The 23325-nt window shown below is 56.9% G+C and overlaps 1 protein-coding gene across 1 annotated transcript; it reads right to left on the reverse strand.

Annotated features, from left to right (window-relative positions):
- Positions 1–544: 544 nt before the first annotated feature.
- Positions 545–23102, reverse strand: LOC135447853 (Krueppel-like factor 5). Its single transcript, XM_064712990.1, has 5 exons — positions 22918–23102; positions 12167–12214; positions 7656–8559; positions 4830–4889; positions 545–895 (listed from the first exon to the last, which is right to left on the reverse strand). Exons 1-5 carry the CDS (start codon positions 23059–23061, stop codon positions 717–719), a joined length of 1335 nt encoding a protein of 444 aa, XP_064569060.1. The 5' UTR covers positions 23062–23102; the 3' UTR covers positions 545–716.
- Between the last annotated feature and the right edge of the window lie 223 nt (positions 23103–23325).

Genomic DNA, 23325 nt, shown 5'->3' on the forward strand with positions numbered 1-23325 from the left:
AGTGTCACATCCATGGTCACACCATGGCACCAGGCAATCATGGTCACACCATGGGGGACAGTGTCACATCCATGGTCACACCATGGCACCAGTGTCACATCCATGGTCACACCCCAGAATCAGTGCCACATCCATGGTCACACCATGGGGGACAGTGCCATATCCATGGTCACACCATGGGGACAGCATCACATCCACAGCTATGCCATGGGACACATGCCACATCCATGACCACACCATGGCACCAGTGCCACACCCATGGTCACACCATGGGACAAGGTGCCACGTCCATGGTCACACAGTGTCACATCCATGGCTATGCCATGGAACTGTCCTAGAAAGTTCAAGTGAGAGCTGTCACAGCCAAGCTGTCACATCCTCCTGGGCCTCACCAAAGGGGCAAAACCCATCCCAAAGGGTCTTGAGACAAGAAGTTGCTCCTGAGTGATGAAGAAATAGCAGGACTGCCAGAAGAAAGCCCTTGGGCATCCATGCTCCAGCGCCCCTCGTCAGGAGCTCAGTCTGCAGTCAGGGCTGATTTGAGGTGGGCTGGGGGCTCCAGTCTCTGGTAAAACCAGACACGTCGGGGCCAGGCTGGCCGGGCTCTGCTGCCGCCTGGGCCACGGCGGCGCGGGGCCATTCCTATGTACAGATCCTTCCCTGGGAGAAGGGAAGAGTTGGAGCTGCTCTCGGAGAAGTGGGAAGGGAGGCAGCTCCTAATTCTGGTGCCTCTTCATGTGCAGGGCCAGGTGGTCGGAGCGGGAGAAGCAGCGGCCGCACGCCATGCACTTGAAGGGCTTGGCGCCCGTGTGCTTGCGGTAGTGCCGGGTGAGCTCGTCGGAGCGGGCGAAGCGCCAGTCACAGCCCTCCCACGTGCACTTGTAGGGCTTCTCACCTGCCCGGGGACAGCCACAGGTCACACGTGTGCCCAGCCCCCCAAACGCCCCCCTGGCCTCTGGAGATCCCCTGCAGTGGCACTGCCAGGGCTGCCCAGCGTGCACAGCCCCGCTGAGGGAGCGCGGGCTGAGCTGCCCCACACAGGGCTTGTCCCTCTGCACCCCCTGCCCACCCTCCCAAAAACACCCCCAAGCCCCTGAGGGGACACCCAATTTCCTTGGCACTGCCAGGGCTGCACTCAGCCCAGTGCCACCAGCCAGGCCCTGCCCCTCTTCATCCCCTCCCACTTTGCCTTCTGGTGCTCTTCAAGTCCCTGCTGGATTTTGGAGCATTTCTGGCGAAAAATAACTTGTGAATTAGGTTGGCTTTTTTTTTTAAATAAAAAGCCATAAATTCCTAAGGAAGCTGTGAGTGGTGGGAGGTACCAGGAGGAAGACAGGGCTGTAAATCTAAATTTCAATCTGAAAAATCTAAATTTTTTGAAACTGCCATCTAATGTTGGTGGGTGCACAATCCCTGGAGGTGCTCAAGGCCAGGTTGGATGGGGGTTGGAGCAACCTGGTCTAGTGGAAGACAGCCCTAAAGGATCAGACAGTCTTTCAAGACCCCTCCCAAAGCCAAACCATTCCAGGATTCCATGACCTAATGCTCCACACCTCCGAGTTCCCCTGCCAGCAGCTCTGTACACAACCCATTGTGTTTCCCTCAGCACATTCAGGTGATGTCATCCCCGTGCCCTCTCCCCCTCCCTCCCAAACACACCCTTTCCCAACCGAAATCCACTCAGGCACGAACCTTCCCAGCCAGCTGGGAACTGCGCTGGAAGAGCCGCGGCCGCTTCCAGCCGGGCCACGGGGCTGAGGCCTGGCTGCAGCCCTGTCCCCACGCAGGGCGTGGTGCTCTCAAATATTAGCGCTGCTCTTAACAGCCTCAACAGGCAGGCAGAGTTCAGGGAATGTGCTGACATTCCCGACCTCAAATATTTACCCTTGCCGGGGCCAAGTGCCGGGCGCAGCGGCGGCGGGAGCGCACGTCCGCACGCAGCACGCGTGCACGGGCATGTGTGCCCTGCCCTGCCGTGCTTCCAGGGATTCCTGCCTCCCCAGCCTTCCAGGGAGCCCTTCCTCCCACAGGCTGCTGCATGGAACCAGGGAATCCTGGAACAGCAAAGCTTGGGAAGGATCATAAAGGCCTTCGTGTTCCACCCTGCCCAGACCAGGTTCCGCCAACTTCCAGGGATTCCTACAGTGACTTCTAGGGATTCCTTCCTCTCCATGCTCCCAGGGAGCTCTTCCTCCCACAGGCTGCTCCACAGAGCCAGGGAATCCTGGATTGCTTTGTTTTGGAAGGAACCTGAAAGCCCATCTTCCCCAGACCAGGTTCTACTAGACCACATTCCACCTTCCACTAGATCCAAGCCCTATCCAACATGGCCTTGAACAATTACAGGGATGGGAATGCCACGTTTGGCCAGGGAAGGGAAATCAGCCACAGCAAGGTCTCCAGTGCCCTGCCCACAGTGGATAAAACACAAAACCATGGATACATGGGCCTAGAGGAGGCAGAGCAGCACGAGCACATCCTGCTCCTCCAAAAACCTCTGGATGCTGCTCCATGGGAAAGGGAGAGGGATTTTTATGGCTCAGGTAAAAACAGCACTTGCAGAGGATTTACAAGGAGTTGGTGGGGGTTTTATGGGACTTGGGACATGCCAAGACAAAGGTATGATTTTCCCAAAGGCAGGATTTGCCCCAAAATAGCAGAATTTTCCCAAAGGCAGGGTTATCCTGAAGGCAGGATTTGCCCCAAGGTAGGATTTTCCCAAAAGCAGGATTTGCCCCAAAGTAGGATTTTCCCAAAAGCAGGATTTTCCCCGAGGTAGAATTTTCCCAAAAGCAGGATTTGCCCCAAAGTAGGATTTTCCCAAAAGCAGGATTTTCCCAAAGGCAGGATTCTTCCAAAAGCTGGATTTTCCCAAAAGCAGGATTTGCCCCAAAATGGCAGGATTTTCCCAAAGGCAGAATTCTTCCAAAAGCTGGATTTTCCCAAAAGCAGGATTTGCCCCAAAATGGAAGGATTTTCCCAAAAGAAGGATTTGCCCCAAGGCAGGATTTGTCCCTTGCAGCCCAGTCCTTGTCCCCTGCAGGTCACCTGGCTGGGTCAAGCCCTTTGCTTTCAAACAATGCCAGGTGGATGTCCAGGACAGAATCCCAAGGTTCCCCATTGTCCCGGGAGCTGGCTGCCTCTCCCGGGACAGCACGGCAGGGCGGGCTCAAACAAAGGATCCGGGGTGGCATTCCCGCCCCGGGGGTTGATGTTTAACCTCACAATGGCACCCAGGAAATGAATGGTGGCTCCAGCAGAGGAAAACAGCCGGGCCATGGCAACGGAAACCACAAGGAAAGAGCTCCCAGACCAGCTTGTCAGGCCGGGAATGGGAGAAGGGACATTTTTAACCCTTTGGGTGGTGGAGCTGGGGCAGGATTTGGGGTGAGCGTTGCTCTTGCAGCTCTGGTGAGGACCTCAGCAAGGATAGGGCTTCCAAAGCAAAACACGAGGCTTAAAAACATTGGATGCAGAGATGCTGGGCCAGGACTGTAGGGTGTTCTGGATTGGATTCTCTGCTTTTTGCTCATCCCACACCACCACCAGTGGTCCTGACTCCTCAGCTCACACCCTCCCTCACCTCTCCACCCTTCCTTCTAACAGCAGGGGAAGGAAAGGAGGCAAAGCCACCTGGATTTCCTGCCTGATTACTGGGAAACCTGGAAAACCACTGAGTTTTCCTGGATTTCAAGCCCACCCAGGTTTTCCTGGGTACATCTTTGTATGTGATAGGTAAGGAGGCACCCAACTCATGGTTCCTGTCCTGGGCACAGAGCTCTCAAGAGAAGGGACAAAAGATATTTAATTCAATTTTAAAGGCCTGATTCCAGACTGTGATAAACTCCTATCAGCACCCATCTCTGGGACAACATCCTTCCTGTTCCTTTTTTTCCAGCCTTTCCGTGCTGTTTTCCAGCCCCTTGTGCCCAGCCCCTGCCAAAGAACCACCGTGGCTCAGGCACAAGATGAAATTCTTTGTTTGAAGGACTGATAAGGGGGGGAAGGAACAGAGCCAAGAGCAAGGAGCAATTCCCAGCCACAGAACAGGCTTTGGTCGTTGTTCATAAAAACCAGAAGTGAACTCTGGGCCTGGCTTAATTGCTCTCAGTAAAGATCAGCCCTCCTATAAAAGAGATTTATGAGGGCACTGATGGTTCCTGGAGTACCTGGGGATCTGATAATGTTTCAGGTATAATAAATGCCTTAATGAGGGCGCCAGGGCTTGAATGCAGAGTGTCACGGAGCTGGGATCAGCCCAGGGAGCTGTGCTGGGAGCTGCTCCCAGCTGGGCTCCCTGGGGCACCCTCAGCCCATCCCCTGTGCACTGGGAGCCCTTCCTGGCTGGTTCAGAGGCAGTGGAACTCAGGGAGACACGAGGGGCTCCTCCCTCTCCCTGGGAGCCCTGGGTGGGGGTCTGACAGAAGAGATGCCCTGGTCTCCTCAGAGATCCTAAGGGTGCAGCACAGGCCCTATGCAGCCTTCCTGCAGGATCAGCAGCATCAGCCCCAGGAAGGATTTGGGACATCTCAAGGGAAGAGCTCAGTGTGACAAAAAAATAAAGAATCAAAGAACAGATCAGGTTGGGAGGGACCTTAGAGCACATCTTGCACCATGGTAACTTCCACCATCCCAGGCTGCTCCAAGCCCCAGTGTCCAGCCTTGGGCACTGCCAGGGATCCAGGGGCAGCCACAGCTGCTCTGGGCACCTGTGCCAGGGCCTGCCCATCCTCCCAGCCAGGAATTCCTTCCCAATATCCCACCTAACCTTGCCCTTTTGGGGGGCTTTGGTACCTGAGGCTGGCAGCATTTCCTGGAGCTGCCCTTACCTGTGTGAGTCCTCTGATGTGCCTTCAGGTGGGAGCTCTTGGTGTAAACCTTTGAGCAACCTGCAAGGACAGAAAAAAGCACAATTTCCCTGTGAGAAAGGGGCCCTTGCTCAAACAAACTCTGATATTTGAGGGGAGGGACAGAGCTGGGCCATGCAAACAAGCCTGGCTTGGGCTCAGCACTAACTAAGGAGCGTTTGCTCTTAGGCAGAGAGACTTTAACACCTTCTCCCAAGGGAATTGTGCTGGGAATTAGAGGGGCACAGCCAAGCACAGAGGTTCCAACCCCCCTTCCAGCACCAGGATGAAAAGCCCTGATTCCCCCACATTCCTGGCTCTGTGCTGCCCTGTCTCTCTGGGCCCCACTCATGGCTGACAGGACTGTGCAAGGCTGGGTTTTGTAACAGTCCTGGCCCAGCAGACATGGTACCAATGTTCCAGGAAGCAGGAAACAGCCAGGGACAGGCACAACTTGGCTTCCAGGTCCCAGAGCAGAGCCAGGGGAAAGTGTTTTCACAAGACCAGCATGAACAGGTTTCATCAAGACAGTGTTTAACAGAAACACCACGACTGGGGAACAGTTCCAACAGCAGGTATCTCAAAATGAGTCAGTTTAACTCCCCTGAAGTTTAAGTTGGACAAAGCTTAAGGAAGCTTCTGCTGCCTTTTCTGGCCCTGCTGCTTTGTGTTTTGAAGAGGACATTCAAATATGAATTTGCATTTTTATGACCTGCACAAGCAGCACAGGGATAGTTTTCATCCCAGTGTTTCCACGCAGCCCACAGGAGCCTCCTGCTCAGGATCAGCCCTTGGTCCTGTCCTGCTCAGGTGGGCCAGGAGCTGCTTTTCTCCTCCTTGGCAGGAGGGACACGGGGTGGTGGTGGCCCTGTTCAGTTTTGTTTCTGGGGCTCTGAAGCTTTGGCAGCTCCTCACATTTGGGAGAGAGATCAGGGAATGAAGGAATGGTTTGGGTTGCAAGGGAGCTCAAAGCTTTTCCCCTTCCATGGCTGGGACACCTCCCACTGTCCCATGGTGTCCCAGTGTCCAGCCTGGCCTTGGGCACTGCCAGGGATCCAGGGTGGGCGCCTGTGCCAGGGCCTGCCCACCCTGCCAGGGAACAATTCCCAATTCCCAATCTCCCATCCAGCCCTGCCCTCTGGCAGTGGGAGCCATTCCCTGTGTCCTGTCCCTCCATCCTTGTCCCCAGTCCCTCTGCAGCTCTCCTGGAGCCCCTTCAGGCCCTGGGAGGTTCTGGATGGGGCTTTACCAACAGCTCTCCCACATCCATCTGGTTCCAGGTGTGAGGTCTCCAAGCCCCCCTCATTCCTCCCAGAGACCAGGCTGGTGAGAATCCCTCACCATTATTCCTGACTGGAGTCACCTCCATCTGAACCTTTGAGGGAGGGATCACATGGATCTCTGCTCCATCTCTGCATGTACAGACCCAGGATTTATTCAGCATAGATTGGGGTATTTTTTTTTTTCTGGCACCACAGACCAAAATCCTACTAAAAGCAACTTTGCCTTGGTGCAAATCCTGCAGGATGAGCCTCTGAGCAGTCAGACACGAGGAGTGTGTCTGATACCAGCAGAAGATAAAAAATTCAGCACAAACCATCAACCACTGGCAGCTTGTGGCTCAGAAAGTCCCTGATCCACAGGGTGCCAGAGAGTGGGAAGGTGTAAGCACAGAAAGATCTCTCTCAACCTCTCCTGTTCTTATGCGGCTCCTGGCACCGTGGCTGGAGATGGGATCTGGAGCAGGCAGAGCCTCTGGGCTGCCTCAGCCACTCCCATGCCAGGGAAAGGGTCAGTAAATCTCCCTGAGGCAGTTAGGAAGTGACTTTCCTCATTCACACCCCCCCACGGGAAAGCTGTTTGCTAATCCACAGCTGCTCAGCCCTGGGGATCAGCCCAGGAAATGGGAGGTGTGTCCTGGCCCCGGGAGTGGCTCTCAATGGGGTTTGCTTCCCTGGTGTGTGCCATGGAATCCCAGACTGGCTTGGGTTGGAAGGAAAGCTCACCCAAGTTCAACCCCTGCCATGGCAGGGACACCTCCCACTGTCCCAGGCTGCTCCAAGCCCTGTCCAGCCTGGCCTGGGACACTTCCAGGGATCCAGGGGAAGCCACAGCTGCTCTGGGCTGATCCCCAGCTGGAGGGCTTGGAGAAAGCTGGGGCATGAAGGTGTCCCTGTCCATGGTGGGATGACATCCCTTTAAACATCCCTTCCAACCAAAGCACTCCACGAATGCCCCTGCACAGCTCCTGCTGCAGCACGTGGAGCCATGGGAGGATGGCACAGGGATGTTCAGTTCATTGCCTCTTTGGAAGATCAGAACTCTCAGAGAGAGTCCAGCAGGGCTCCTGGTGGGAATTCCTTGCTGGTTTTCCACCCACTGTGAGAGAGAGGGAAAGGAAGGGGGAATGGGAATGGCACAGTAGCTTCAGTGGCTGCTCGGGGTTGCGAAGGACCAGAGCGAAGCAACAGCTCAGGAGCAGATTCCCACGAGCAGATTCCCAAATCCAGATTCCCAGGAGCAGATTCCCAAGTGCAGATTCCCAGGAGCAGATTCCCAAATCCAGATTCCCAGGAGCATCCCTGCCTTAGGAGCTTTGCTGAGTCACTTTTGCCAGAGTGTAAAGGGAGAGGGAAGTGGACACAACAGGAACCACACCGTGCTGCTGGGATCAACCCCTTCTACTCCCTCCCACTTCCCTGGGGCTCCATCCCCAGCTTCACCCCAAAAGGATCTCAGATTATCCTCCCTGGAGGCTCCCACCCACCCTCGGGGTGCCCAGAGCCCCCAGAGGCGCCGTGAGCACACCTGGGTAGTCACAGTGGTGGATCCTCCTCTTCTCCAGCTCGGGGTTGTTGCGCCGGTTGTACTTGGGGGGCTGCATCACCACGTGGCCCTGGGAGAGGCCCCCGACGCCGTTGGGCCCTGGGGGCATCGGGGCCGACTGCACCAGCTTCAGTCCGAAGGTGGCCTCGTAGGAGGGCGGCGGAGAGATGGTGTTGATGAGCTCGGGCTGGTTCTCGGGGCTGCCAGGCTGTGAGTTGGGGGGCGAGGGGGGCAGAGTCACCCCCGGGGCGGGGTAGAACTGCCCGGAGATGTTCCCAAAGCCGCCCTGTCCCTGGGCCACGTGCGGGTACTGCTTGAGGGGCCCCGCTGGCTGCACGGGCCTGTGCGCCACGCTGGCCACCGAGCCCGTGGACATGGTGACCCCGCTGAGGCAGCTGATGGCCGTGGTGCTGCTGGAGGAGGAGGCCAGGGTGGGAATGTCGGCGCTGGCGGCGCCCAGGGGCAGCTGGAAGAGCTGGGGTTGCTGCGGGTGGGCCGACAGCGGGATCTCAGCAGGCATCTCCTGCTTGATGAAGATGTTGTTGACCGCCACCGACTGGGGCATGCTGAACACGCTGGTGAAGTCGGGCAGGGTCTGCGTGGGGCCGGAGGAGGACGAGCAGGGCTGGGAGAAGGCGGTGCCGGGCTCAGATTTGATCTGCGGGAAGGGGGCCACGGGCTTGGGGGGCCGGTAGAGCCCCGTGCGCAGGTGGGTGGTGTCGGGCAGGATGACGTTGATGTTCACGCTGTAGGGAGCTGAGCTGGGTTTCTCTGTGGAGAAGAACTCGTCCACCACCGAGGCGCTCTCCCGGCGGTACTTCTTGTCCGGGAGCATGGGCATGGGCGGCACCTCGCTGGACAGGTACTTGTCCATCTCCGAGCGTGCCTGCGGCAAAAACACCAACACGGGGCTGGGAAAGGTGGGAACGCTGACCCTGACTGCCAGTGGGGAGGAGGAAACGTCCCGAGGGGGTTTGAGCCAGCAGGAAATGGAGGGAGCAGCCCAGGAACCCGAGCTGAGGTGATTTAGCTCCGGGTCTGACTCAGCCAGACTCCCCAGGGCTGAATCAGCGTCCTCTGCCCCACTTCCCCCCTCCCTATCTCCCTGATAACACCAGGCAGCCACGAGAGGATGCAGGTAGGACAGAAATCAAACCTGATAAAGGGAAGCAAGATTTGGGTACAAAGCTTTGGCCACGCAAGCGAACACTAGGAATGGGATGAATCCAGCCAGGATCACACCTCAGGCATGTTGGATCTGCAGCCCAGCCTGGACCTGCTGGCTCTGGTCTCCTTTGAACTCAGCAGCCTGAGGAGTGTTTTATTTTGGGGCAGTCTCTTTAACAAACTGGGGAATTCTAGGGCAATACCTTTAATTAATTGGGAATAATTCAGGGCTAGAAATCTAAGTGATGTTGCCACTAATTCAGGGTGTTCTGAGCTGAAATGGGAACAGTTCCTGCCTTCCTGCCTCACCTGGGCAGTGACTCAGCCCTGGCCTAACCTTTGTGTTAGTTCTGGTTTTACAGAGCTGTTTTTACAAGCCTGGCTCCTCCAAGCTACCAGAACCTCTGGGCTCCTTCCCCTCCTGGTTCCTGCCTGCTGGGGCATCCCACTGGATGCAGGCCCAACAATCCAGCACCCTAATGGAGCAATCCTCGAGGAAATCCATCCTCTGGTGTGACTCAGGTTCTGCCCGCTGTGGCTGCAGATCCCAGCACTAAGGCTCTCGTGCAGAGCTCCAGCCCTTCACTGCGTGGTTCCCAAGTGTCACAGCCTTCATTCCCATGGAGAGCAGCTGGAAAAGGACCAGGTTTCCCTGGCAGAGCCCAGAGTGCACTCCAGGAGCGGGAGCAGAGCTCAGCCCACGCCCTGAGCCACTTCCAGCCCTGAACTGTGTCACCACGGTGCCATGGGCCAAAGTCAGCCCTGCTGCCACCTCAGGGCTCTTAACAAAGCTGGGTGGGAGCCAAGAGATTTCCTGGCCCTTTCCAGGGAAAGAGCTCACTCAGAGCCTTTGCACCTCTGGGAGCCCTGCTGGCAGCACATGGCTGAGCTGGCTGTCACCCAGGCAGGGACAGCCACCAATGCACCCTGGGCACTCGGGGAGGCCGGGCAGGGCAGGGCAGGGTGCTGTGTGTACACAGCCTGCTGGCAATCCTGCAGAACCAGGGAATTGTCACGTGTGGAAAACACCTCTAAGGGCATCAACCATGACATGGCTGTCCTCATCAAACATGGAGGTGCTGCAAGTGCCTGTCCTGGTTAAAGGAAGCTCCAAAGCCCCTCTGGAGAAGGAACCCTAAAGCTGCTTGTGGACTCATGGGATATCCCAAGGATTGAAGGGATCCACAAGGATTGTCCAGTCCAGCCCCTGGTCCTGCACAGGGCACCCCAACAACCTCACCCTGATTGACCAAACATTCCTGGAGCTCCATTCCCTGGGGAGCCTGGTCAGTGTCCAGCACCCTCTGGATAAGGAACCTTTCCCTGATATCCACCTGGCACAGCTCTAGCCATTCCCTGGGCCCTGACCCTGGTGCCTGCCCTCTCTCTTTACCCCAAGGGATGGGATGGGATGGGATGGGATGGGATGGGATGGGATGGGATGGGATGGGATGGAAGGGAAGGGAGGAGGGAAGGGAAGGGAAGGAAGGGAAGGGAAGGGAAGGGAAGGGAAGGGAAGGGAAGGGAAGGGAAGGGAAGGGAAGGGAAGGGAAGGGAAGGGAAGGGAAGGAAGGGAAGGGAAGGGAAGGGAAGGGAAGGGAAGGGAAGGGGAAGGGAAGGGAAGGGAAGGAAGGAAGGGAAGGGAAGGAAGGAAGGGAAGGGAAGGGAAGGGAAGGGAAGGGAAGGGAAGGGAAGGGAAGGAAGGGAAGGGAAGGAAGGAAGGGAAGGGAAGGGAAGGGAAGGGAAGGGAAGGGAAGGGACTGGGAGAGCTGCAGCTCCACTCCATCCCCATGGAGAGCTCCAACCCCTCCCTGCTGGGGCTGGGCGGGTTCCTCCCACGGGAGAACCACGGCCCAGCCCTGGAGCCCAGCCCTGGGCACTCCTGGCACCCGGGCTGGCACGGGCCAGGTTCCCTTGGGAATCAGCTCACCCCGGGCAGCTCAGGATACCACACATTCCTGAGCCATGAACGGCCCCACTTGGCAGGAGCAGGGCAGGCTGAGTGCTGGCTGCCATTTCCTTCACACTTCCCTTATCTCTGGCATTTCACTTTCTCACCTCCAGTTCCCAAGGGAAGGTCCTTTTGCCCAGGGGACCAGGCAGGAGAGAAATGGGGAAAAGTGTGGAGCTCAAAAGGTCTTTCCAAATGAAAGGATTCCATGGAGGACCCGAATTTCCATGGAGGGTGATGCCTCAGGTTTGAGCTTTTCTATTTTTCCCATTCTGTGCTGCTTTAGTGTGTGGGTCTGGGCTTCATATGAGGGGATGGTGAGCTCTGTGCACAGAGCAGGGAGACAAAACAATTCCTGCTCCAGCTGGGACCAAGGACAAATGATCCAAATCTCAGCCCAAGAGCACAAACAGCGTGGGCTGAGAGAGAAAAACAAGCAGGGTGGGACTGCATGGGCTAAGGCTGGAATGGGACAATCAACCTCAATGTGCAAATGGAGCAGAACTGATCAAAGTGAGAGACCCCATGAGCAGTCAGGGATTTTTGTGACCATTTTGGCTCATCTTGGGTGCAGCCCTGGCTGGGCTCTTGTGCTGCCCAAGGTGCATCCATTGAGCAAATCCTTTCAATAAATCCCTGCTTTATTCTTTAACTCCATCTAGTCTCTGTTCTAGGTCAGCCTCCACAAGGCATCAAGGGCCCGAATTTCCATGGAGGGCTCAGAGAGGAGCTGGGCAGGGGCTCAGCCTGGAGCAAAGGAGGCTCAGGGGGCCCTTGTGGCTCTGCACAGCCCCTGACAAGAGGGGACAGCCTGGAGGGTCGGGCTGTGCTCCAGGAACAGGGACAGGAGCAGAGGGAACGGCCCCAGGCTGGGCCAGGGGAGGGCAGGGTGGATATTGGGAAAATCTTCCCCCAAAAGGGCTGTCCAGCCCTGGCAGGAGTCCCCATTGCTGGAGGGATTTAACAGCCATGCGGATGTGACACTTGGGGACATGGGTCAGTGGTGGCCTTGGCAGGGCTGGGGAATGGTTGGAGCTGATGGTCTGAGAGGGCTCTCCAAATAAAACAATTCCGTGCTCCTACAAAGTCCTCAGCTCAGACCAGCACAACTGAGGCGACCAAGTGCCACTCAAGCACTCAGATGCTCCTGGCTGTCACTCCTGTGTCCCACAGGCTGTGGAGGTGACAGTGACACACACACAGGGGACTGGCAGAGAGGGAGGGATGTGTCCCAGCTGGAAGTGGGGATGGAAGGAGGGAGTGGGAACGGGGAGTGGGGAATGTCCCAGCTCAGTCTCTTGGGGACTCCTGAGCTCCCTCTTCCCAGCAGGAGCAGGAGGATGCAGGGGAAGGGATGAGGGAAGGTGCTGCTCACCTCCAGGATGAGCGGTGGCATCCGCTGGTCCATCCTCATGGGGTGCAGCTGTGGGAGGCAGGGCTGGGTTAGTGGGGTGTCCTCCTTGCCTTGGCCACCCCAAAGTCCCCCCAAATTCCCCTGGCCAAGGAGGGCAGCACCCAGATCCTCCCAGAGCCCCCCAGGTCTCCAGGTGTCCTCCATGCCAATGGTGTCTCCTCCCACCCCACATCCCACACCATGGAAGCAGCTGGTGGTTGCCCACCATGTGTTGATGTTTGCCCACCATGGTTGAAGCCTGTCCAAGAGGAACAGGAAAGCCTCTTTGGGAAGAGACAAATGGGAAGTACTGAGCTCTCCAAGGAGACTGAGGCACAGCACCTTAGATCCCTTTATCACCCCCACACAGATGACAGTGAGCTCACAAATGTCCTGTACCTCTCCCTTCTCCAGCCTCTGCCTCTCCCAGATCCCTCAGACCCAGATCCTTTCTCCAAGGTCAGTGTCCCAAACAGGCCACAGCCCTCCAGCACCAAGAAGAGGGGGAGAGATCTGGGATTCCTCCAAATCCCAAACCAGCATTTTCCAGGCTCCTGTGGGCTCCTTCTCATCCCACACCATTCTCCTGCTCACTGCCAGGAGAGTTCCAGATCTCAGAGCTGGAGCCCCCACCTCCTGTGCCTGTCCCCTCCCATGGACAGCAGTGACCTGGGATGCTCAGCCCAACCCCCCTGCAGGAAGGAGCCATTTCCTGGCTCTTTTTGGGCAGGATTGAATTTATGCCACACACAGGGTGCTCAGCTCATCCCAACAGTGATGTGGGCTCATGGGGAAAGGCCTCAGAGCCCTGCAGATGAAGAGCCAGCAGGCTCTCAGTGGGGTCACAGGCCCAGTGTCCCTCACAGTCATGGCCAGGCCATCCCTGGGGACCAGGATGGGGCAGGAGGCACCAGCCAGCCCTGACTGCATGGCCACAGCTCCAGCAGCACCACGAGTCAGGGATCAGCAGCTCAGGGAAAGGGGAAACACCAACAAACCTTCTGGGAGGCCAGGGGGACTGGGATCCATCAGAGCCCCACAATGGTTTGAGCTGGAAGGGACCTCAAGGCTCATCCCATTCCACTGTCCCAGGCTGCTCCCAGCCCTGTCCAGCCTGGCCTTGGGCACTGCCAGGGATCCAGGGCCTGCCCACCCTCCCAGCCAGGAATTCCTTCCCAAAACCCCACCTAAACCCATCCTCTTTGATTTGCAGCTGTTCAGGAAGGCAAAGCCAACAAGAAACTCTTCTCACAGCCAAAGCACTGAATTCCAGGGGGATTTTCCCCCCAAAGTCACCCAAGTTTGACCATGGAGAATCATCTCCTCAACTTGGCAGAGAAAGAAAACCAAATTAACAATGAGGAGAAGGCACAAAGCAGCATTTTGTCCACTCCAGAAAGGCCACAGGGCACCAGTGTGTGCCCCTGGACCAGCAGTGTTACACTCAGCACACCCAAACCTGGAGACCAAAATTCCCTGGAGGATGGAATAACCTCAGGAGCAGCCCCTGGGAGAGCTGCAGGGTGTGAATCCCCCAGCCCCAGTAACACCAGTGGCTCAGTGAAGAGAGCAATGCCATCCCACCTCTCCAGGAGCAGGATTTTCCAGTGGTTCACAGGGGTGGACATGAGCCCCTCCAGCCCTGGCAGTTCCCATAAATCCTGCAGGAGCCTGGGATTTATCCCTGGATCAGGTGTCCCAGCCTGGGGGAGCTGTTATCAGCACAGAGATCGATTCAAGCAGAGTCCAACGCAAACATTTCTTGGCAGGCCCCAGATAAACCCGGATTAACCACGAGCACGGAGAGCTGGGCTGGGGCTGGGGTGGGACTGGCTGTCCCCTGATCAAACACCTCCTAATCTGCAGGTGATAAATGACAAACGGCCCCGGGAGGAACATCAGGTGTTGTCACCTCCCGGCAGCGCCAGGGGACCAGGGGGGGAACTGGTGTTTGCTAAACAGGCACCAGAGCTCTGAGGGTGGCACAGGGGGGGACATGGGGGTGTTTCACAGCCCTGTGCCCACTCCTGCCTGGGCACAGCTCCCAGCCCTTCTGCCAGGTGGGAGATTCCCTCTCAGATGGATCCTGCTCACAGCCAGCCCCCAGCACGGGGGCTGCAAAGAGCTCTGGGGACAGGGGCAAGGTAAATGTCACCTGTGTCCATGCTGGGCAGGCAACAGCACCCAGCACTGAGGCCCAGCATCACAGAGATGTGGAACTGCTGGAGGAAATCCAGAGGAGGACATGGAGCTGCTACAGGGCTGGAGCCCCTCTGGAGCCAGGCTGGGAGAGCTGGGGGTGCTCACCTGGACAGGAGCAGCTCCAGGGAGGGCTCAGAGCCCTGCCAGGGCCTGAAGGGGCTCCAGGAGAGCTGCAGAGGGACTGGGGACAAGGATGGAGGGACAGGACACAGGGAATGGCTCCCAGTGCCAGAGGGCAGGGCTGGATGGGAGATTGGGAATTGGGAATTGTTCCCTGTGAGGGTGGGCAGGCCCTGGCACAGGTGTCCACCCTGGATCCCTGGAAATGTCCAAGGTTGGCTGGAGCACCTTGGGGTGGTGGGAGGTGTCCCTGCCCAAGGAATCATCAAATCCCTTCCTACCCAAACTTGGCTTTAAACTGAAAGGGAGTAGGTTTACATTAGGTATTGGGGAAAAAACTTCCCTGGCAGGGTGGGCAGGCCCTGGCAGAGGTGCCCACCCTGGATCCCTGGCAGTGCCCAAGGCCAGGCTGGACACTGGGATTTGGAGCAGCCTGGAGTAGGGGAAGGTGTCCCTGCCATGACAGGGGTGGGACGGGATGAGCCTTCCTTCCCTTCCCACACAAACCATTGCAGGATCCAGCCCCAGAGGCTCCTGGCACCAGCCCAGCACTGGCAGTGCCCAAGGCCAGGCTGGACACTGGGATTTGGGGCAGCCTGGGGCAGTGGAAGGTGTCAGGCTGGGTGATCTCCAATGTCCCCCAGCACAAACCAGTCCCTGACTGGCTGATTCCCTGACCTGGGGGTTCCAGGAATGGGGGAGCAGCAGGAGGTGGCTCCAGCAGGAAGAGGGGCTGTCCCAGCATGAGGGACCTGGGCACAGGTGTGGCACAACGGCCGTGGTGCCACAGCCCAGCCCCGGCTCCTTCTCTCCGTGCACCTGCACGAAACTGCAGCCTCCAAGGGAATCAGCAAACAATGGGCAGGATAATCATCAATCAACCCCCTGGCACGGCCCTGGCAGTGCCCCTTTGCAGGCTCACTTTATAAATAGCCTGTATTTATATCCAGATTTGGTTCAATATCAGCATTTATTGTCTCCTGGTTAAATATTGACCTGGGTAAATATTTGATCCTCTGATCATTTGGGTTTGATACCGACCTGCATCGACGTTATTTTCTGTTTGTTCCTCACGTCTCCTGGAACTCTCTGTAAAACGGGATTAGCAAAGAAAGCCCCAAACTCTTCCTTTCAAGTGCCCAACGTTTGGCTGCTGTAAACAACAAAGCCTGTCCCAGATGGAATCTGAGCTCCCATGGGAATGTGCTGGGCCCAGGGAGGCCCTGGATGGGCTCTGAGCACTCCAGGGTGAGGGGTTGCCCTCGAGGCATTCCTGGATTATTTGGGTTGGAAAACACCTCCAAGGTGACCAAGCCCAAGGTTGACATCACCCATCCCAGACATTTCCCCTCTTCCTGCCCCAGCTCCCTGCCAGACAAAGATGTCAGACCCCATCCTGCCCCAAGCTGGGTGTTCAGAGCACTCCTGATGAGGTGCTGCTCCCAAACCATTCATGGAATTTCATTCACTCTCCAGGTTTGTGCCCATGGCTGGCTCAGGAGATGGGCAGAGTTATCCCAGTGCTCTTTCCTGCCCTTGTGTTGGAACTCCCTGAGCAGATGATGAGTTCCCAGGAGCCAGGGAAGCTGGGAATCTCCATGCAGGCAGCCCCACTCCCAGAGCTGCTGGCTGTGTTTGCAGTTCCTTCCCTCCAGCAGCTGATAAAGGCTCCCTCAAAGGCAATCCAGCTCAGGAATTTATCACCGGGATCATGCCACAATCCCAAAGGCCAAGGCAGCCAGGGAAAACAGCCTCATCCAACTCCAAGGTCAAGGGGCTGCAGGAGGAGCAGCTGGGAACAGCCAGGCTCCAGCAGAAAGCAGAAACCTTCCCAAAAACAGAGCCATAAATGGAGTGAAGAATAACAAACCCTTGGAGACACAGAGCGGGAGGGAATGACACAGGAGCATCTCCAGATGTGAGGGTGGAGGGGGTTCCATGGGGGTCCCATGATGACTTTGGGGTGGATCCACATTTTTGGGGTAGATGCCACTTCTGCAGGACCACTGAGAGCCACCTCAGCCCTGGGCAGAGCTGGAAGGGAGGTGGGATTCAGGGATGGCCTCTCCCATTGCTCCACTTGGTGTGAGGACAACTCTCAAAGGGTGGGAAGGGAGGACATGAGGGTTTAAGGGAGCTGGACCTCCACAGCTTTCAGGATGTTCCCATTCCATGATTTCTGAGCTGCTCCTGCTCAGCAAAGGCTGAGGTGAAGCCCCTGAATGCATTGAGGTTTTCCATCAAAGCTCCTGGAGGTCACTCTGGGCTGATCCCTGGTGGGAGCTGCTACAGCCCCTTGGAGGGGTTTTTGGGAAAAATGAAATTATTTAATGTCATTTCAATCCTGGAAGATCAAGAGGCTTGGAGCTGCTCCAGCCTCAGCCAAAACACTCAAGGAACCCTGGGCTACACAAATCAGCTCTGGATTTGGAATTATTCAGGAGCAGGGGCCCCTGCAGCTCTGCTGCTCCTTCTGGACTCGGGTCCATCCCAGATCTGCCTCTCCCTGACTCCTGGATGCCACAATCCCCAGGATTACCTGGGCAGATTTATCCACCTGTCCCTGCCCACAGGACACTGGGATTGTCTTTCACCTTCCAGTGCCCCCAGTTCCCATCCCTGCCCCAGGTCCTGAAGGTGCTGTGGGAGAGGTTTGGGGCTCCAGGGATCACCCCCAGCTGGTGGGACTGACCCTGCCTCCCCAGCCCCTGTGGCAGCTCCCAGGGGCTGACAATGGAATGAGTCACTGGCTGCTTGCTGGGGCTTGTGGAGCCCTCCTGGCACCCAGATCCCATCACAGAGGCCACAAATCCTGTTTTTCCCAGGCAAACCACGGGGGAGACCCTGGGCAAGGTCAGGTTTCATGTGCAGACAGCAAATCCCCCCATCCCTGCAGCCCCAACTTCCTCCCAGAGCAGTTGGGAAAACAAAACAGAGCCCGAGGCTGCCTTGGGTTGGGCCAACCCTTCCTCCAAGCCAAGATCTGCCAGAACAGGGACTGAGGGGACACTGGAGTAGATCCACTCCTGCCACGTGCCCTGTGCTGAGTGTTTCATGGAATCATGGAATGGTTTTGGTTGGAAGGGACCTCAACCATCACCTCCTGCCATGAGCAGGGCCCTCTGTGCTTCTGGTGTGGTGCTGGCAGCAGAAATCTGGAGTTTCCTCCAGATCCAGGGCACTCCACCCAAACCCTCCCTTTCCACACTTTCTCTGTATAAAGGAATCCCCAGTTGCTGTTAATTAAGGGAAGCTGATTGTGGCACAGGCCAATAACAGCTCCCAGGGGAAGCTCTGAGCCCTGGAGAAGCTCCAGGGGAGCATTTGGGAGCCTGGGCACTGCCAGCCCTGGGAAACACAAGGGCTGAGGGGATGGCAAACCCCAAATTAATGGAGTTGAGCTCCTCCCACACCACAGAACCACAAAAACCCCAAATATTGGAAGCTGCCCAGAACAAAGCATTCAGAAGTGTTTTGGATGAGCACCTGGGGAGATGCCCTGATTTTCCCAACAAATTTGGGGCTTTTCCACAACTTAGAGAACATCAAACCTGCTCATTGTGAGGAATTTTAATATATCCAGCCATTCCTGGGTTTAGCTCCCTGAAATGTCCCTGAGGAGCAGCAAAATTATGATTTTGTAGAGACAACATCAAAATATTTGGGGTAAATAAATACACAACAAAAAAACCCCCATGGTTGGATGGGCTGGAGAGCATCCACATCCCCTGGCCTCTCCACGATGGGTTCAGATCCGTGAGATAAATCACCTCAGGTGTGAGGGATCTGATAAGGGATGGATAAAACCCTGCTTTTTGGGATAAACCTGTGTTTTCAGAGCAGCTACACTGCAATGAATTCCTTACTGTTCCCTTCTCCTGCTTGCACTGAAAATCCTACCAGGAGCGAGGTCCTGAAATGCATTTTAATACTCACAAATCCTGCTCTGGGTGGGAACTTAACGTCCCTCCCCATCACGCTGAGAAAACAATAATTTTCCAAGAATTCTCGCAGCATTTCTGAACTCAATGAAAGATTCTTTGTTTGAGTTTCAAGCCGAGCTTGAACGGGGCTGCAGCTCTTTGATGTGGTAAACAGCCCATGGGGGTTTTTTTGGAGGGTTTTCATGCTAGCTCAAGTTCTGAGAACATCTGAATTGTAAACACGAGCTCTCCAATCCCCGGAGCCCGGCCGGGCCCTGTGACTGCGGGAATTCGCCAATGGAGCACGAGCAAAGCAAACACTGTAATCGAGCTCACAAGACGCTCGTAAGTGCGATTATTTGCAGTGGATGGGTTGGATAAAAGAACTCACTGGAGCAGGGAGGGAGAACAAAACAGCGCCGGGAGGTGACCGAACAGGTTTGAGAGGGGGAAAACTCCCGGGCGGTGATGCACGGGCCAGAAATGCATTCCCCAAAGCCGGGCAGCGGGTTCAGCTGACGGGATTTGCCTCTCGCACAGCGCTCAGGAGGAGCTGGAGGGAAATCCGGAGCGCCCCGCTCGCTCCCTCCTTTCCCAGCTTTCCAAAAAGGACAAAACACCAACCACCAGGCGCTTTCCCAGCTAATCCGAGCGGATGGCAGGTCGCAGGACGAACCTGGAATCCTCGTCCCCTTCCCGAGCAGAACAATCAGCCTTTGTCCCATCGGGACAGAGCCGCAGCTCCGCGGCTCAGAGCTCGGCTGAGCTGCTCCGTGGAGCTGCTCCTTCCATCCTGCCGCTCCTTCCATCCTGCTGCTCCTTCCATCCTGCCCCTTCCATCCTGCTGCTCCTTCCATCCTGTTCCTTCCATCCTGTTCCTTCCATCCTGCCGCTCCTTCCATCCTTCCCTTCATTCCCTCCTGCTGCTCCTTCCATCTTGCCCATTCCATCCTTCTGCTCCTTCCATCCTGTTCCTTCCATCCTGCTGCTCCTTCCATCCTGCCCCTCCTATCCTGCTTCTCCCTCCATCCTTCCATCCTGCTCCCTCCATCCTGGTGCTCCCCCTGCCCCTCTTTCCATCCTGTTCCATCCATCCTCCCCCTCTTTCCATCCTGTTCCTTCCATCCTGCCCCTCTCTCCCTCCTGTCCCCACCCAGGGGGCTCAGAGGGGTTTGGGGCCTCCAGAAAACCCAAATAACAAATATTGTGGATGAAACCCCAGCATGTGCCAGGTTTGGGCTCACTGGTTTTACCCAGAGCTTCCTGCAGAGCTGCTCTGCCATGGGACCAACCCCTGGCACACCCCTGGGCTGGGGATTCTCCTGAGGGTCTTCCAGCAAAATCAAAGGGATAAATGGATCATTTCTGGGAATCTGTCCCAGCTCCCCGTGGCCCTGCAGACACCTGCCAGGCACAAAGCCCAGCAGACTTGTAAATCCAGAGGCTGGTCCCAAAAATATTGGGATCAGCTGATCCCAAAGCAAAACAGAGGCAAGGATCCCTCCCTCTGGAGATCCCTCATGCAAGGCTCCACCAGCCAGAGGGATCAGGTGTTCCCATTCCTCCTTGGCAAGATTTAACTTCCCATCTCTCCCACTCCATTCCTGCACTCCCTGGAGCCAGCACCCTTTGGAAATGGATTTTGCATGGCCTTTCTGAACCCTTCTCCAAAGCCAAGAGGATCCCCAAGGGAGGGAATTCTCCCCAGGCATCTCATTCCAGGTCCACAGCAAAATTCCAAAGCAGCCATCTCCCCTTTCCCTGCAGAAAAGCCAAATTTATTCCCTGCCTGCAGCTCCTGAGATTCCAAAGCAATGAATCATCTGCTGGGCACTCCAACATCTCTCCTAAAAAGTAAAGCAGCTTTATTTATGGGAGGCAGGACTCTCCTGGCCCTGACCAGGACCCATCACCCTGGTTCCCAGGTAGGAGCACCAAGAAGCAGGAAAAGCCATCCCTGCTCCAAGGGACAGCCACCCTCAAGCCACCACAGTCACACTCATGACAAGGGACAGGGACACAGGGACAGGGCAGGATTGAAACAGCTCCTGAAAGCTGGAGCATTCCTAAAAATGCTGGATCCAGCTTCTCCTGTGATCCAGGAGCAAAATCCCTGCCAAGATGAAGGCAGAGGAGCAGCACAGCACTGGCACCCTGTTCCACAGTTGATCCACGCTGCTGGAAAGGGTCTGGCAGTGCCATCCCAGCACTGAGGAGGGGAAGTGCCAGGAAAAGCTCTGGGAACAGCACTTTCCTCATCCCATCTCATGTGTCCAAGCACCCCCCAGATCCAGATGCTGGAGATGTTTGTTGTTGTTGTTGTTGTTGTCATCCTTACTTTTGATTATTAATAATAATAATAATAAAAATTATTCCCTCCAGCATCAGCCACTGGAGATTTAAAAAGGAAAATGCTTTTTCTGGCCGATCTGACTTAAATCAGGAATGAAGGAATGAACAGTCCTTTCCTCTCACAAGCCCTTTTCCCCCTCCTCTTTTCTGTGGTGGTTTTATGGGTTTTTTTATTTGTTTTTGGTTTTGTTGTTGTTTTGGGGGTTTTTTTTTTTTTTGGGGTTGTTTTTTTTTTTTTTTTTTGTTTTTTTTGGTCGGAAAAGCCAAGGAAAGGGAAAATTTGATTGGAAATTCCACAAAGTATCTGTTTCCACCTGAGCCAAATCAAATAAAATTTTTGACAGCAAAGAGCCCCCACCTGAAAAGCAATTTGAGGGGGATATATGGCAATGGGACTTTGAAATCACAGGGATGATTTGCTGCTGCCTCCTCCCAAGCTCAGGCAGCCAGAGCACGGGAACTGCCCCGAGCTGGAGCCTGACAGGTCACAGCCTTTGGCACCTGCCTTGTCAAGCTGATAAAAACCCTCTGGAGCAAAGGCTCCCCAGCCCTGCGGCTTCCAGCTCCTCCTGCCTCCAGGCAGGGCTCCCACAGCACCACAGCCTCTGGGAGAAAGGGACCAGGCCATGAAATCTCCAGCCTGGGGCTCTCGGGGTGTCCCAGCACAGCCCTGCTCCCTGCGTGGCTTGGGGGATCCATGGCATCCATGGGACCTGCTCAGCCCCACAGCTGCTGTGCCAGGATCCCACTACCCAGGAGGGTCAGTGGCAAAGGGCGACACCTCCAAGGCCACCCCTCAGCTGCCATCGCCCCAGAGCAAAGTGGGACCAAACTGGGAGGAGAAATTTCACCTTTCCACTGGAAGCACAGCAGGGATAGCGTAGAGTGAAGGTGTGCCCAGCCATGGGTGGCCCCATGAGGGGGACAAGAGGTGGCTCATGGCCAGCCATAGTCACACTGCCTCATCCCACCCAGACAGAAAAAGGCAAGAAGCCAAGCTCACCCTCTCTAAAACCATTTTGGGGGGTTTGGAGGGAGCTGTCAGCTTTTCCCCCCAGGACAGGCCCGGGGGACAATCCCAGCTTTCCAAGAGCCACCACCCGGCTCTGATCCAGATGATCCCCAAACCCGACAGGGCAGGGAGGAATGGCTCCCTGTTTGAGCCCACAGCCACAAGCACCACTGACAGCCCCTGTGGATCCCGGAGCTCCAGGAAATCCAGGGATGGAGCCACGGCCTTCACCTCCCTGTGCGGGACACAGCCCCAAAATGGCCCTGGGCACACCGGTGACGTGGGGAGCAGAGCAGGGGCACTGGGGACATGGCCCCGAGCCTGCCTGGTGCCACCCAGGCTGGGGTGGCCTCCCGGGGGTCTCTGCAGGAGCAGCAGCGGGTTGGGGGTCCCTGCGTGGCCCCGGAGCCGGGCCCGGAGCGCCCCCGCCCCGCTCAAAATGGCGCTGGGGCCGTGGGGTTGGGGTTAATCATTACCCCGGGCACCCCGCGCCCCACGGAGCGGGAAAAGGGGAAACCTCGGCTTCAGGGTGGGGCCTCACCCGCCCTGCAGCAGGAAGGGCGGCCGGAGCTCTGGGGGTGGCACACGGAGCCTGGTCCCCCACACGGGGTGGGCAGCAGGGCCCAGGACAGGGGTGGGCCTGCAGGAGCACCCCAAAGCCTCATCCCGGCCTTGATCTGTGGGGAATGCTGCCAGGGAATCTCGAGGAGCATTCCTTCCCCACGGCGGAGGTGGAAAAGTACAGAGAATCAAATAAAATCGAAAATAAGGTCCCGTGTCCCATCCGGCACACGCAGGCACAGCAATCCCGATCCCAAAACCTTTCCCAGTGGGAGAGCCCCTGGACACCCCTGGCCTGCCAAGCCCAGGGCACAGGGACTGAACCCTGGAGCGGGAGCAAAGCCCACACGGACTTTGCCGGGGAGATTTGAAGGCAAAGAACCCAAACCAAAATTCCCGAACGAAACGCATCACGCCCAGGAGAAAAGCCAGCGCAGGGGGAAGCGGGAGCCCACAGAGGCACGGAGGTGTCGCAGCCACGACGGGAGAAACAAAGCAGAATTGAGCCCAAAGCCGGCGGCACCTGAGCGGGCGGGAGCGGCCCCTTCCCTCCCAGCGCTTACCTGCGCCAGCTCGGGAGGGGTCTCCAGGGGCCGTGAGGGGCCTTTGATGTCCTCGAAGACCGGGGTGTCCTCGCTGGGCTCCCCGGACATGCTGACGGGTTTGAGCGGTGCCAACACCGCTGCGTCCACCAGCCCGCTGCTCATCCCCCCGCGCCCCGCACGGGACAGGGAACCAGGCCCGGGCAACGGGGAAAGGGGGAAAAAAGGGGGAGAAACAAGGGAGGGGAAAGGAAAGAACCCCCTGAGGCGAGGCGGAGCGAGCTGCGCGGGTGGGAGGCCGGGAAGGCTGTACCTGGCCGCGGGAAGGCTCTACCTGGCCGCGGGAGGAGGAAGCGGCCCCGGAGCGGGCGGTGATGCGGAGCCAATCAGGCTCCCGGCGCCGGCCCCGCCGGGACAGCGCTCATAAAA

The sequence above is a fragment of the Zonotrichia leucophrys genome, chromosome 4A (assembly GCF_028769735.1).
Source record: "Zonotrichia leucophrys gambelii isolate GWCS_2022_RI chromosome 4A, RI_Zleu_2.0, whole genome shotgun sequence".
Lineage (NCBI taxonomy): Eukaryota > Metazoa > Chordata > Aves > Passeriformes > Passerellidae > Zonotrichia > Zonotrichia leucophrys.

Excerpts from the sequence above, each read along its gene's own strand:
- LOC135447853 (XM_064712990.1), bottom strand. The coding sequence starts at position 23,061 with ATGAGCAGCGGGCTGGTGGACGCAGCGGTGTTGGCACCGCTCAAACCC. Across the intron at positions 12,215-22,917 it reads CCCCTCCCGAGCTGGCGCAG|CTGCACCCCATGAGGATGGA; the intron begins GTAAGCGCTGGG and ends TGCCTCCCACAG. Across the intron at positions 4,890-7,655 it reads CCACCACTGTGACTACCCAG|GTTGCTCAAAGGTTTACACC; the intron begins GTGTGCTCACGG and ends CTGTCCTTGCAG.